This window comes from Bos indicus, chromosome 4 (assembly GCF_029378745.1).
Source record: "Bos indicus isolate NIAB-ARS_2022 breed Sahiwal x Tharparkar chromosome 4, NIAB-ARS_B.indTharparkar_mat_pri_1.0, whole genome shotgun sequence".
Taxonomy (NCBI): Eukaryota; Metazoa; Chordata; class Mammalia; order Artiodactyla; family Bovidae; genus Bos; species Bos indicus.
Window position 1 is genome coordinate 98,192,876 of NC_091763.1, and position 16,449 is coordinate 98,209,324.

General features: G+C 41.8%; 1 protein-coding gene across 2 annotated transcripts in view; it reads left to right on the plus strand.

The window, feature by feature from the left end:
* The window catches only part of LRGUK (leucine rich repeats and guanylate kinase domain containing), a 106,257-nt gene that overhangs the window by 30,547 nt on the left and 59,261 nt on the right, over window positions 1-16,449 (plus strand). For both annotated transcript variants that reach the window (XM_019959104.2, XM_070788180.1), the window contains exons 8-11: window positions 1,786-1,866; window positions 3,725-3,811; window positions 5,144-5,250; window positions 12,918-13,037. In XM_019959104.2, the coding sequence (XP_019814663.2) occupies window positions 1,786-1,866; window positions 3,725-3,811; window positions 5,144-5,250; window positions 12,918-13,037 (395 nt within the window). The remainder of the gene's footprint in view (window positions 1-1,785; window positions 1,867-3,724; window positions 3,812-5,143; window positions 5,251-12,917; window positions 13,038-16,449) is intronic.

Sequence of the window (16,449 nt, forward strand, 5' to 3'; positions counted from 1 at the left end):
GGTTCCAAATCTCTTCATATGGTTTTGTGGTTGTTGTCGTTCAGTCACTCAGTCGTGTCCGACTTTGCAACCCCATGGACTGCAGAACGCCAGGCTTCCCTGTCCTTACCCATCTCCTGGAGCTTGCTCAAACTCATGTTCATCGCGTCAGTGATGCACCCCAACCATCTCATCCTGTGTCATCCCCATCTCCTCCTGCCTTCAATCTTTCGCAGCATCAGGGTCTTTTCCAATGAGTCAGTTCTTCTCATCAGGTGGCCAAAGTATTGGAGCTTCCGCTTCAGCATCAGTCCTTCCAGTGCACACTCAGGACTGATCGCCTTTAGGATGGACTGGTTGGATCTCCTTGCAGTCCAAGGGACTCTCAAGAGTCTTCTCCAACGCTACGATCCAAACATATCAATTCTTTAGCCCTCAGCTTTCTTTATACTCCAACTCTCACATCCATACATGACTACTGGAAAAAACATAGCTTTGACTAGACGGACCTTTGTTGGCAAAGTAATGTCTCTGTTTTTTAACATGCTGTCTAGGTTGGTCATAGCTTTTCTTGCAAGGAGCAAGCATCTTTTAATTTCATGGCTGTAGTCACCATCTGCAGGGATTTTTGAGCCCTCCAAAATAAAGTCTGTCAATGTTTCCATTGTTTCCAATGTTTCCAAATGTTTCACATTTGCCATGAAGTGATGGGACCAGATGCCATGATCCTAGCTGTTTGAATGTTGAGCTTTAAGCCAGCTTTTTCACTCTTCTCTTTCATCTTCACCTAGAAGCTCTTTAGTTCCTCTTTGCTTTCTGCCATAAGGGTGATGTCATCTGCATATCTGAGGTTATTAATATTTCTCCTGGAAGCCTTGATTCTAGCTTGTGCTTCATCCAGCCTGGCATTTCAAATGATGTACTCTCCATATAAGTTAAATAATCGGGGTGACAGTATACAGCCTTGATGTACTCCTTTCCCAATTTTGAACCATTCCATTGTTCCATGTCTGGTTCTAACTGTTGCTTCTTGACCTACATACTGGTTTCTCAGGAGGCAGGTAAGGTGGTCTGGTATTCCCATCTCTTTAAGAATTTTCCACAGTTGTTGTGATCTACACAGCCGAAGAATTGTTGCTTTTGAACCATGTTGTTGGAGAAGACTCTTGAGAGTCTTCTCAAGAGTTATGTATAACTCATAAATGTACAGTTTAGCAAAGAGTTTTCAGGTGAAGTCATGTAACATTGACATCAAGAAATATGTCATGCAACTTGCCATTTTTATCTTTTCTTAAAACAGTGACCTCATTGATAAAATGATAGAGCTGCATGCAGTAAGAAGGCTTCCCCAGTCACAAATAACCACAATAACCTGCAGAACCAGTGGTGGGGAGGGGGACTGGGGAACTGGAGGCTAGATAGGATGAGTGATGGGGAGAGCCGCATAGCCCATGCGTGCCTTTGTTGCATTTTCTCTGTTTCTACATACTATTTTATTCCTGCCTTAAATGTGGATGAGATGAGGAACATCTGTCCACCTCACTGTTTTCTATCCAGAGGGGAGAAAAGAAAATGTGGCTGTGAGTTTACATTTATTGAAGGAATATGCAGTTATTCCCTTGTTCTGTGTGACTTTATGGAATTCTCATTGAAAAGCTAGATATTCACAAGAGCAATTTTTAAAATAAGTTGAGTTTAAAGGATCCAATGTAGCTCCTCTTATATTATGTTCTCTGTTGTCTTGGTACATTTAGCCTGTTGATAATATTGTCTGTGTGTGTGTGTGTTTGTTTTTCTGTTAAACAGGTTGCTGAGCTGGGTGAAATAGAATACATTGAAAACCTACCTCTCCTTCGAGTTCTCAATCTTCTGAGAAATCCAATTCGGGTAAGATGTCCTTTGTTTTGAGGGTGGGGGTTAGGGATGAGAACATACTTGGAATTCTTCTTTATGAAATACTTTTGATAGAACATGAAGAATGTGAATACAGTGTGTTTATCACCATTCTCTATTAGAAGGGTAAGCAAAGTCATACCCGTGCTCCACCATTGGTGCAGGTAAAGCCTGAAATTGAATATTAGTTGTCTACGCTGTATGACCATTTGTGACTCATCCACATGGTAACAAAGATTATCAAGAGGGACCTGTTGAGATTATAGAGCAATGTCTTTTTAGTGCAAGAATGCCTGAGGTGTGGAGAAGGCAATGGCACCCCACTCCAGTACTCTTGCCTGGAAAATACCATGGACGGAGGACCTGGTGGGCTACAGTCCATGGGGTCGCTGAAGGTCGGACACGACCGAGCAACTTCACTTTCACTTTTCACTTTCATGCATTGGAGAAGGAAATGGCAACCCACTCCAGTGTTCTCGCCTGGAGAATCCCAGGGATGGGGGAGCCTGGTGGGCTGCCGTCTCTGGGGTCCCACAGAGTCGGACACGACGGAAGCGACTTAGCAGCCTGAGGTGTAGATGGAATGTGGCTCCTATTTTATATCAGGGAGAAGTCTAAGATTAGACACCTAAAGAAATTATCCTGGCGATTGCTGTAAAACTGGCATTGTAAAATGATTATAGGAAAAAAATCATTTATATCCTAGTGATTCTTCACCTTTGGATATCAAAGATCCAGGCTTTTTCTTTTTTCTGGGTCCTCTCTTTTTTGTCACCAATGATAGATCCTTTCTGCTCAACTCTGTCCCTCCCTCTTTGTGCAAATGTCATTCATTCCCCTTTGAATCTATATCCTTTGCTCACTTTGCCGTAGATTCTTGAATTTGTATGTATCTCTGAGTACCTTTCTTTGTGCGTGTATGACTTGAGAAACATAACTAGGCAGGCAAAAAATCAAAATGAAAAATGAAAAGTACAGTCTGAAAGTAAAAACAACGCTTGGTATGGGAATAGTGGCAGACACTGTAAAAGCGTCCCCTGGAAAGGAAGGGGTTTAAAGTGGCCATCCCTCCCAGTTCCAGACCCATAAAGAGCATCCAGGTGTTTGCATAAATAAATAGCCCAAACCCTTTCACACATGTTACCTCATTTATTTATAAACCCCTCCCACATATGCACTTTGAAGTACACAAAAGATGCCATTGTATATTCATTTCATGTGTATTCTCATCTACAAAATGCATCACCCACTTAATATCTTTCCCTTCAAAGAGACGTAGCTTCTTGATACAATGTAACTAATTATATTTCTAAAAAGCAGATAGTCCTAACACAGCAGATGATAGAGTATTAAGGGAACTGTCCTATAAATGAATATCATTTTATTATTGTAAAACAGTCATAATTAATGATACAAAATTAATATAAAACAACACAAAGAAATAATGAGGAATTAATCATAAGGACTGCTACTATTATAATAATGAAACTCCTTTAAGTTAGAAGATAGGGTTTCAGTCACTGGCCATGGAACATCAGATGAAATACTCCACCTCCCTGAGCCTTAAGTGTTTTTCTCTTTAGAGATGAAGATAATCAGGTTTGTCCTGCCTATCTCACAGGGAGATTAACAAGATCACACATTTGAAAAGCTTTATAAGTTACAAGGCAGAGTCTGCATTTGAGTTGTTAATATCAGGGGACTGCAATTGTGAAAATGTGAAGACCTAGTGTGTGTGTGTGAATGACAGCATTTGTGGGTAAAAGGCCTTGGCTCATGAAAGCAGACTGCTACTGCTTTTTAATTTGGGAAAAGGAAGGTAACAAAATAACCCTCTTGACATTTTAAACAGGAAAAACCTGACTATTGGTCCTTCGTCATTTTTATGCTACTTCGATTAACAGAATTGGATCAGAAGAAGATTAAAGTGGACGAAAAGGTATGTAGTCATATTTCACGTGTTTATGAGTTGATAGGTTCAAAAGCTCATGCCGTCTGCTGCAGGACCATTGCAATCCAGAAATGAGTGTATAACAGTATGCTCCTTCATTATTTATTTAAGGAGCATTTCCTTGTCCTAGAGTCTAGTTGTTTAACCCTCTGCAGAGCTGAGCGTCAACACAAACACAGTGAAAGCCCTGCTTTTGGTACAGTAAGGAGACTGGCCATGGGAGACAGAAGCAGCCTTCATGTACCTAGGCTGGCAGCTGTAAGGCTGACTATAAGTTTGGAAAATTATCATATGTGGGGGATGTGTGATTCTGTGTTCCTCTAAATCTTCACTTAATAATGAAATGAATTACAATGCCATTCTACCACATCACTGTAAAGGACTCAAATCACTACTCTGGTTTTTTAAATCCTTTATTCTCCTCTTTAAGATAATGATTCTTTTCTGGACACGCAACTTGAGAGTAACCAGACCTTGAATGCTAGCACCTGCCTCCCCACACCATACCTGTGGTAGCCAATTTGTCATGCTGTCGTGACAGGTGTCAGCTGAGATCTCTACTAATGAGGGATTTCTTACACCTGATGCAAATTTGAGATGGGCGTGAAAGAGCAGGTATAAATATGCAGAGAGGCAGATATATTCCAGTTCATAAATGTCTTTCTGAAATCTTGGTTAAAAATAGTTATAGATGCTGGTCTGTTATTATTCTCACACTCAGAGGCACTTATTAGATTTCTCTTTCCCTTTAATGTTTTGCAAAGGGGATAACATTCAAAACCACACATTAGATAAAGATGTGGTAGACAAGTATACTGTATTTAGAGTGATAGCAAAGCCGGGGAACAGACAACTGTCTGTCATGAGGAAAAGGCCTGTATCTTTGGAAAAGAGAAAGTTATATTAAAAGAGGAGGAGGTTTAGTAGAATTTGAGATAATAGGAATAGTTCTTGGTATGATGGCAGGAGGAAAACTTCTACAATAACAGCTACCTGAAATCTGGAACTAAGAATTTTATTCTTCTCTTAGTAAAAATTGAAACATTTACTGTATTAAAGGTAATCTTAGACTTTTGAGGGTTTTTTTTTTTTTTGCTTTTTCCCTCCCAAACCAGAAAATATAAAGAAATAGGTGATCAAGGGGTTCCAGTTCAATATTTTGAAAGAATTATCATTCTTTAGGTTTTAGGAAAGCTAGAGTAGACATGAACCCAGAACACAGATTCCTGGTTGCATGTCTAGAACATTTCAGTAAAGAAAGTCTTGTCTTTCTTGTACAATGAATTTTTTTTCCCCTTTGCATTTCTAATTCTGGAAAAGATCTCGGCCGTGAATAAATACAACCCTCCCCCGGAAGTGGTCGCGGCCCAAGATCACATGACCCATGTGGTCAACAGCGTGATGCAGCCACAGAGGATCTTTGACAGGTATTCTGAGAGACGCCTTGGGTGGAACTCGGGGTGGTCAGCACAGGACAACCTCCTCATTGCCCTAGCCATCTCTCTTGTGACTCATTCCTTTCTCACCTCTCTGAGGAAGGGATCGGGTCTTCATTTGACAGGTTGTATTGTCTCGGATATAGCATATCATCATCACATGTTCAAACATGGGACTCCCTTGTTGGCATTTTCCCAAGTGTGGCGATAAGTGGATTCAACTTCTCTCTTTCATCTGGACTCTTGAATGGTGGCTAGCCTGTGACGTGATAGTGAAAGTCACTCAGTCATGTCCAACTCTTTGTGACCCCCATGGACTATACAGTCCATGGAAATCTCCAGGCCAGAATACTGGAGTGGGTACCTGTTCCCTTCTGTGTTGAACCCAGGTCTCCCACATTGCAGGTGGGTGCTTTACCAGCTGAGCCATCAGGGAAGCCCAAGAATACTGGAGTGGGTAGCCTATCCCTTCTCCAGGGGAGCTTCCCGACCCAGGGATCGAACCGCGGTCTCCCGCACTGCAGGCGGATTCTTTACCAACTGAGCTACTACCAGGGAAGCCTGTGACATAGGATGGTGAAATGAAAAAGGAAAAAAAATTTGCCGACAGACCTGCTATAGGAGAGAACCCCAGACCCTCGCCTCATCAACAGAGAACTGTGATGGTCTCTATCCACTGACAATTTTTCCTTAGCTGTGAGTGGATGCTAGAAACCCCTGCCAAAGAGCACCCGTGACCACAGGTTCTATATTAGAGAGTCCGTAGAGTCCCTGCTCGCTGAAGGGGAACTGAAACAGCCTTTCCAGGGGTTGCGCTGAGCTGCAATCAACCCCACAGGGAGGACTCACCCAGCTTGGCTAAACACAGGAATAGAGACCCTCACCTCTAAGTTTGAAGACAGATTTACCACAATTTCTCCATTTCTTTTTAAACACTCTGTCGAAGCAGATGGCCATTGACACTATAAGTATAATACAGAATTTCTATCAGTACCCAAAGGCATTTGAAAAATACTTGTAAAATCTCTAGGTTATAAATGGCTCCTCTTCTTCATGTGGTCTGGTCCTGTACTCCACCCGGTTGGTTTCCCACAGAGAGAAAATGTTTTATTTTGCATCCAGGATATGATTTTTTACATGTAATTTAATCATGTAGACGTTGACAGTTTTATATATTTATGGTAGCCCTCTAGGTGAAATGATTTATCATTTATTTGCATACATCTGGAAAAGCACATTTGATTTAAAAGAAGGGCATTTATTGTCCTCATTGTATTTCTTTTCTAGTTTATGAGATTGCTAGTTGTTTCATGCTTTAGGGTACATTTATATAAAAATATGTATCAAGCAAATTTACAGCAGTGTCTGATAAACGCACATTTCTTGATCATTTCTGGCTGTCAGACAGAGAATAGCAAATGGCCAAGCCACCGTAGATGCCCTGGGATGGAGCAGTGTCCATGATGTAAAGCTTGTGGAGGCAGGAGGAGGCATGCTGTGTCCTTCCCACCCTGGGTCAGGACATGCTCCCTGGCAGCCCCAGAAGTCAACCTCCAGGAAAGAAACCCTGACTCTTTCTCTTGGAACTTTTAGGCTGTGATACTGGGGAATTACTGTCCTCTCTCCTGGCTAGACTGAAGTAAGAATCGAATATGAAAATGGATTTTTCATATTGTCTTGACTCTGGCCTCATAGTCAGTGATGGCTTTCTTGCTGTCTCATATGACAAGGTTCTTCAGATTGATGTTGTCCAAGCCTTGTCCGAACTCTGAAATCAGCCGTTTCTCCAAGAAGCCCTAGTTCGTTTTAGTGAGAAATGGTATTTCCCAATCACAATGTATTCCCATCTCTTTCAGAATTTTCCAGTTTATTGTGATCCACACAGTGAAAGGCTTTGGCATAGTCAATAAAGCAGAAATAGATGTTTTTTCTGGAACTCTTTTGCTTTTTTGATGATCCAGCAGATGTTGGCAATTTGATCTCTGGTTCCTCTGCCTTTTCTAAAACCAGCTTGAACATCTGGAATTTCACAGTTCATGTATTGCTGAAGCCTGGCTTAGAGAATTTTGAGCATTACTTTACTAGCGTGTGAGATGAGTGCAATTGTGTGGTAGTTTGAGCATTCTTTGGCATTGCCTTTCTTTGGGATTGGAATGAAAACTGACCTTTTCCAGTCCTGTGGCCACTGCTGAGTTTTCCAAATTTGCTGGCAAATTGAGTGCAGCACTTTCACAGCATCATCTTTCAGGATTTGGAATAGCTCAACTGGAATTCCATCACCTCCACTAGCTTTGTTCACAGTGATGCTTTCTAAGGCCCACTTGACTTCACATTCCAGGATGTCTTGCTCTAGGTGAGTGATCACACCATCATGATTATCTTGGTCGTGAAGATCTTTTTTGTACAGTTCTTCTGTGCATTCTTGCCACCTCTTCTAAAATTCTGAAAGAGATGGGAATACCAGACCACCTGACCTGCCTCTTGAGAAATTTGTATGCAGGTCAGGAAGCAACAGTTAGAACCGGACATGGAACAACAGACTGCTTCCAAATAGGAAAAGGAGTACGTCAAAGCTGTATATTGTCACCCTGCTTATTTAACTTATATGCAGAGTACATCATGAGAAACACTGGGCTGGAAGAAGCACAAGCTGAAATCAAGATTGTCGGGAGAAATATCAATAACCTCAGATATGCAGATGACACCACCCTTATGGCAGAAAGTGAAGAGGAACTAAAAAGCCTCTTGATGAAAGTGAAAGAGGAGAGTGAAAAAGTTGGCTTAAAGCTCAACATTCAGAAAACGAAGATCATGGCATCTGGTCCCATCACTCCATGGCAAATAGATGGGGAAACAGTGGAAACAGTGTCAGACTTTATTTTTCTGGGCTCCAAAATCACTGCAGATGGTGACTGCAGCCATGAAATTAAAAGACGCTTACTCCTTGGAAGGAAAATTATGAATATGCTCTCTAGAGCATATTCAAAAGCAGAGACATTACTTTGCCAACAAAAGTCCATCTAGTCAAGGCTATGGTTTTTCCTGTGCTCATGTATGGATGTAAGAGTTGGACTGTGAAGAAAGCTGAGCGCCGAAGAATTGATGCTTTTGAACTGTGGTGTTGGAGAAGACTCTTGAGAGTCCCTTGGACTGCAAGGAGATCCAACCAGTCCATTCTAAATGAGATCAGTCCTGGGTGTTCTTTGGAAGGAATGATGCTAAAGCTGAAACTGCAGTACTTTGGCTACCTCATGCGAAGAGTTGACTCATTGGAAAAGACTCTGATGCTGGGAGGGATTGGGGGCAAGAGGAGAAGGGGACGACAGAGGGTGAGATGGCTGGATGGCATCACTGACTCGATGGACATGAGTCTGAGTGAACTACAGGAGTTGGTGATGGACAGAGAGGCCTGGCGTGCTGCAGTCCATGGGGTCGCAAAGAGCTGGACACGAATGAGCGACTGAACTGAACTGAACTGAATCTGTATATAGATAGCTCTATCTATAAATAGATAGTAAAGTGAGTGAAGTCGCTCAGTCGTGTGCAACTCTTTGCAACCCCATAGACTGTAGCCTACCAGGCTCCTCCGTCCATGGGATTTTCCAGGCAAGAATACTGGAGTGGGTTGCCATTTCCTTCTCCAGAGGATCTTCCCGACCCAGGGATCGAACCCGGGTCTCCCACATTGTAGGCAGATGCTTTACTGTCTTAGCCACCAGGGAAGCCACCAGGAAATAGATAGTAAAATACCTCCTCAATTGATACAATTCAGCTTCAAGACTACAGTTGAGCTTTTACTGAACTTCACCTGTGTTACATCTATATCTCCTTTTCTCCCTCACCAAAGACATTGAAGAAGCTGAAATTAGAACATCCCATGATTACTCTTTTTTTTAATGTCCCATATTACACCACAACAGTGTAAGAATACCAGTAGTAATAATTACTGAAGCATTAAAACCATTTTGCTAATGTTCTTCCTGTTAACCATCCCCCATTGTTTTTTATTTCAGTTAAAAAAAATATATATATATAACATAAAATTTGCCATTTTAACCATTTGGAAGTGTACAGTTTAGTGGCCTTAATTATATTCACAGTATTGTGCGACCATCACCACCATCTGTTTCCAAGTTTCTCATCACCCAGAACAGAAGCTCTGTAGCCTTTAGGTAATAACTCCCCGTTTCCTGCTACCTCACCCCCTGGTAACTTCTAATATACTTTCTGTCTCTATGAATTTGCCTACTGTATATATTTCATATAAGTGTCAATCACTCCATTTTAAAAATAGTGCACTATATTTATATTGTCAGAACATATATCCATCACACACTGCACTTTCTCCTTTGCTGTCATTTAGCCTTAGTTCTCTGGGTAACTGCATATTTATTGCCCACTGCCAGCCCTTATAGTGATGCCTCTTGAGTCATTTTAGTTGTATGAAGCTTGTTCTTTAGCACAGTGCTTAGGAAGGGCTGTGCAATCAGTGTCTCTTGAAATCTTCCATGTTGATAATATGGAAGATTATCTGCCCTTTACACTAGAAAATCAGTTTTTGCTGTATATAGAAGCCATGACTCACACTTTTTTCTTCCTGGAATATATTAAAAGGGCTTCTCCCATTTTCTTTTCGTGCAAAAATTGCTGTCAAAAATGTGATGACAATTTAATTTTCTTTCCTGTATAAATCGTGTGTTCTCTTTCTAGCTAAATAATTACCCCCACTTCTGCCTTTTTTAAGGAGAAGTAAATGGCAACCTACTCCAGTATTGTTCCCTGGGAAATCCCATGAACAGAGGAGCCTGGTGGGCTACAGTATATGGGGTTGCAAATAATTGGACACAACTGAGCACGCACTGCCTTTTTAAAGTCCAGCAATTTTACGAGACTATGCCTTATTATTATTGTCACAGCATTTCTAGCCCAGTTGTTCTGGGCTAATATTCTCAGATATGTTGTATACTGTTATTTATTTTTTTCAGGAAACTTTTTTCTGGAATGACAGTCTGTAATATTTGCTCTGTTCTGTAGGTTTTGGTTTTCTCCTTTAGGAAGTAGATCTTCTTTGCCTATCCCCAATTTTCATCACTTCTTTCAAAATTTTTCCTCTTTAATCACGTAAAAATTATTGAGGCAATTTTAGATTCACATGCAGTTAAGAGATAATACAGAAAAAGTCTAGGTATCTTTCACCCAGTCTCCCTCAGTGGTAATATCTTGCTTAGCTATAGTGGAATATCAAAACCAGGAACCTGACATTGATACAGTCCATCATCCTTATCAGATTTCACCAGTTTTGCATGAACTCGTGTGTACATTTAGTTATGTGCAATTTTATCACATGTGTAGATTCACATGAGCATCACGCCACTCAAGATGGAAATGGGTAACTTCCCAGGTGGCACAGTGGTAAAGAATCTGCCTCCCAGTGCAGGAGATGCAAGACATGTGGGTTCGATCCCTGAGTTGGGAAGATCCCCTGGAGTAGGAAATGGCAACCACTCCAGTATTCTTGCCTGGGAAATCCCATGGACTCAGGAGCCTGAGGGGTACAGTCCATGGGGTTGCAAAGAGTCGGACATGACTGAGCACAACATACTTCCAGTCAAGATACAGGAGTTTTGTCACGTGAATCCCTTTAATAGCAACAGCTGCCTCCATCCTTCTCATCTTCCCATAATCTGTTCCCCTTCTCTGGAATGTTGTCATTTCAAGAAGCCTATATAAATGGAATCATATAGTGTATGTATAACCTTTGAGGGTTGACTTTTTTTTTTTTTTGCTTAGCCTTATTCCCTGGAGATTCATCCAAGCTGTTAAATGTATCAACGGTTCACTCCTTTGTGTTGCTGAGTAGTATTCCTTGTTGAATACACCACAATTAGTTTAACCAGTCATCTCTCAAAGGACATCTGGGCTGGTCTCAGTGTTTGGTTACTGCAAATACAGCTTTTATGAGCATTCATGTGTAGGCTTTTGGACATGTACAGTTCCAGCCTGCCTGCTTTTCTCTGGATACGTGTTGTTCTGGGGTTCCGTTGTCCTCAAATGCTGCCCATCACTCCCTCCTCCTTCCTCCTGCACAGATTCCAGTGCCATAAAGGTCTTGTGGCTTTGTGGCTTTTCGTCTGGTTTTGTTATCCACATTTTCCATGGACTTCTGTTCTCAAGTTTTTCTGTCTTTCTGTGAGTGTTCAGAGAGATTGAAAACGTATGCTGTGCTGCCCCCGTGCTTCATAGAATCTACACCTCAGCCATATTGTTTTCAAAATATTATACTTTAGTCTGTATTTCTAGAATTTGTGTCATGAGTGAAGCCCACACACTTCAGCTCTGCCTGTTGTAAGAGATTTTATGTAAATTAGTCCAAATTGGTCTTTTAGACCTGGAAGCCAGGCCTAAATTCATATACCAGCTCTCACTTACTAGCTGTTACTTTGAGCATGTTAATTAACCTCTCTGTACTTCAGTTTCTTCGTGTGTTAAGTGGGGAGAATGAATGCATTAGCTTCCTGAAATAATTAAATCAGGTAATACACGTAAGATGCCTAGAGTAGTGCGTGGCACATAGTAATTGCTTATGTAAATGTTAGTGATTATTATTTTCTTTGCACACATGTGTTCTTTTTTATAGTAAACTTGCCATTTTATCTTTATTATTATTATTATTTGGCTGCCCTGGGTCTCCGTTGTGGCATGCAGGCGTTCTCTAGTTTTGGTGGTTGAGCTCTAGAGCCTGAGGGCTCAGTATTTGTGGCACATAGGCCTCTCGAGTTGTGTGCAGCCTTACCTGCCCCGTGGCACATGGGATCTTAGTTCCCTGACAGGGACTGAGCCCACATCCTCTGTGTTGGAAGGAGGATTCTGAACCATTGGACCACCAGGAAAGTCCCCACATCAGTGTTCTAAATCAACAGATAAGAACTGGAGCCTATTATACAGAGTGAAGTAAGTCAGGAAGAGGAAGACGAATACTGTAAATTGATGCATACGTATGGAATTTAGAAAGATGGTAACAATGATCCTACATTGAGGGCAGCAAAGGAGACACAGAACAGACTTTTGGACTTAGTGGGAGAAGGCAAGGGTGGGATGATTTGAGATAATAGCATTGAAACGTGTACATTACCATATGCAAAAAAGATACCAGTGCAAGTTCGATGCATGAAGCAGGGCACCCTAAGCCAGTATTCTGGGACAACCCAGATGGACAGGGTGTGAAGGGAGGTGGGAGGAAAGGTTCAGAATGGGGGGACACATGCATACCCCATGGCTGATGCATGTTGGTGTGTGGCAAAAACCATCACAATATTGTGTAGTAAGTATCCTCCAATTAAAGTAATTATTAAAAAAGATATGAAAAAGTTTACCTCTGAGAGGGCAAGGCTTATTTCTTTCATTTTGAATTTCTTGGGGGAAAACTCCATCAACCAGAAATGAGTATCTCTCCTACTGTCTTTTTCCTTCAAAAAATGGTGTTAAAGTAAATTCTTTGCTATTTTGTAATCAACTTGCTTCTGGAAAGTAGGACCGTCCTTCCATACCGTGTCTGCGGATAGCAAGTGCCGGATAGCCGGATTCACCGTGACTGCGACGTGGACAGCTTTCCACGCCGGATGCATTAATGCGCGTGCCCGCTCTGCCCTATGTTGCAGCACCCTGCCTAGTCTGGATGCCCCGTACCCCATGCTGGTATTGGCTGGTCCTCAAGCATGTGGTAAACGAGAACTCGCTCACCGCCTCTGCAGACAGTTCAGCACTTACTTCAGATACGGGTGAGTTTATTGGCTGCTAAGGCTGTAAAATGTCGGCTGTTGCTCACAATGGCTATTAATTTTAAGCAAGTTAAAAAAACATGCATAGAAGGCTTATGAACTGCTTTGCCGGTTATTACACTGTGATATACACTGTATTTATTTGTTTATTTTTTACTTTAACCCTCCAAATGTTTTGATGCACTCAGCCACAGCCAAAATCCTGCTCCAAGATTTGGAACTACATGCGGTTTTAACCGGAGAAGGCAATGGCACCCCACTCCAGTACTTTTGCCTAGAAGATCCCATGGACGGAGGAGCCTGGTAGGCTGCAGTCCGTGGGGTCGCTAAGAGTCGGACACGACTGAGCGACTTCACTTTCACTTTTCACTTTCATGCATTGGAGAAGGAAATGGCAACCCACTCCAGCGTTCTTGCCTGGAGAATCCCTGGGACGGGGGAGCCTGGTGGGCTGCCATCTATGGGGTCGCACAGAGTCGGACACGACTGAAGGGACTTAGTAGTAGTAGTAGTGGTTTTAATTAAGCCTCGTGGTATTGGAGCATGGCCTCTTCCTATCGCCGTGTGGTGTGACACGCGAATCACAACATTATGATTGGGGTGTGGGGGGTGTGTCTGCACTCCAGTCACAGCCTCTCCTCATCACTGTTGGAGCGCACGCTGCCAGCATGTCAGCTGCTTTATTTCTGCTCAGGTCATATTTCAGAAGGAAGGAATGAGAAATAACAGCCAAAGGGTTCCTTTTCCTTACCCTCAGGTTAGCATTCAGTACCCTTTCAGTTTTCTGGGGCAGATATTTCGCTGTGTGATTCCCAAATGACTCAGTGAAAATAGCTGGATATATCCAAAACACAAGAACCTTCTGGGGAAATCATCAGCTGGACTTAGAGACTTTTTAAAGGTTTCTGTGTCTCAGTGTTAGAGTTATCACTGTGGCCTTTTCAACTGTGGCTTCCCCTTTTCTTTTTTACATATAGCAAAGACCTTACTTTTAGATTAGTGATGTTTCTCAGTGAGCTGAGAATGTGACTGCAAAGATACATAGACGGCAAGAAAAAGAAATGTAAGTTATGTTCTAATGCTGTTACAGACAAGTTCCTTCCCTTAAGCTACATGTGTTCAAACAATGTAAACACTGTGTTAAACAGGTTCATTTATGCTGGATAAAATTATATCCAGCATTTGAGCAACTCCAGGAAACAAATACTATAGAAGAATTTACTCATTAATCTATTCTAAACACCCTGAAGCAACAAAAAGTAAATTAAAACTTAATATCAGAATTGAAAAGGGCAGAGTGTCTTTATGCTTATACAGCGGTATAGAACCTGCTTCGAAAGATAAGTGGAGCATAATGAATGGATGATCAAATTAGAGCAAAAAAGATATCTCTTGACTATGGTGCTAATGTGTAAACCTGGAACCTTTTAGCGAACCAAAGTAACTTACATGAACCAAGGCTTTCCTGCTTAGAAGTCCTTCCACATGTCTGACACCAGTTCTGTTGCAAATGATTCAGAGCCCATCCTTCGTGTTTGTTTGTGGTTTACTCTCTGAGGCATGTAGGGCCAGATGTGTTCTTGGAGATGTCTGTTAAGTCATCATCAAGGTTCTTATCCAGTTGGCCTTGACATTCTCACTGGATAGCCCCCACCTCTACCCCACCAATGTTCATTTTCATTAAATCCTGCTTTTCCACTGTTACAAATATCTGTCCATCATGCTTTTGATGATGCACTTAATGCCTGGTTCCCCTGCTCGACTGTAAGCCCAGTGAGGGTGGGGACCAATGCCAGCTTTGCTCACGACTAAGTTCCCAGTGTTCAGCGGATGGCCAGGCACTTCCAATTGCATGAGAAATATTTATTAAATGAATGACTAAGTGATTGTCTGATGAGTTAATTAGTGGTATTACCTGCAAAATTCAGTGGGAAATTACTATGCTAAGAAGCATAGGTGTTTTTTTTTTTTTTTTCCAACCTCCACTGATGGGTACATGGAGAGATGAAGAGATTCATTCATTTGTTCATCCATTCTTTCTATAAAGATTTATTGAGTTCTTCCCATGTGTTGGGCCCTGAAGATGCAGTGGGAACAATATTGATGAGGCCCTTGCCTTAATGTCTGTAATGTATTTGGAAATAAATGGAGAGACTCTGAAGGTGGGGAACTCAGACCTTAAATAGTTAGCATCATATGCACTTTGTCTGGAGGCACAGGATGACAAAACGGAAATCCTAAATTAGCTTCCTGCTCCTCTAATGGTACTGTTACCACTGCTATTTTTCTCCTCTGGATAGGATTAGTGGCCAGTAGAAAGATACCTGAGTGGAAAGACCTGCAGTCACCCTCCCACCTCCCTCATGGGCTCAAAAGCCTTGTCTGACCGTGCATTGGCATCTTCATGGAGGCAGAGATCAGGGCTTGTAAATAGGAGGGTCATTCTAAGAATTTCACCAAGGCATGGATCAAAGAGCATGTCATGCGTGCTTGCTAAGTCGCTTCAGTTGTGTCCGACTCTTTGCAACCCTTTGGGCTGTAGCCCGCCAGGCTTCTCTGTCCATGGGATTCTCCAGGCAAGAATACCAGAGTGGGTTGCCATGCCCACCTCCAGGGGGTCTTCCCCATCCAGGGATAGAACCCGCATCTCTTATGTCTCCTGTGCTGGCAGGCGAGTTGTTTTACTATGAGCGCCACCTGGGGAGCCCAAAGAGCATATCATTGGACCATAAAGAGTATTAGGAAACCAGTAATTTCATGCAATAAGAAAGTCAGATAGTACTATGATGATATGCAGCAACTTTCTAATTAAAACAAATGATAAAACCAAAGCATATCCTCAGGGGCAAGCCATTGCTCTTGTTTAGATTTTTCTTTTATTTTAGTCTTCAGCCAACATAAATTTTATTGATTTTTAATTAAATGGGAAAAAAAGGCTTGAACATAGTCTCATTGTGAAACACATAAACATTTACAAGGGCACTTTCTCTAGCGCTTGCTTGAATCTTTTCTTTCCCTCCTAGTTAGCTCATTTTCTCCTGGCATTTTGTCTTTCTTTTTAAATTGCATTTACCCAAGACCATGACATTCAATGAAATATTCACATACTGAATTGCATATCCAGATGTATAAATATTAAAAATGTATCTCAGTGGTATAACAGATATTGGGATGGCTGAGAGATTGTTCTCTTGCCTCAGAATCTGATTTTAGTATTTGTTCTTGGTTTTAGGAATAGGCTGGATGTTCTTTCTTTACCAGTATTAGTTATAAGTGACCTAAAGATGGGGCTTCCCAGGTGGCTCACTGATAAAGAATCTACCTGCCAATGCAGGAGATGCAGGTTCAATCCCTGAATCAGAAAGATCCCCTGGAGAAGGGCATGGCAACCCACTCTGGTATTCTTGCCTAG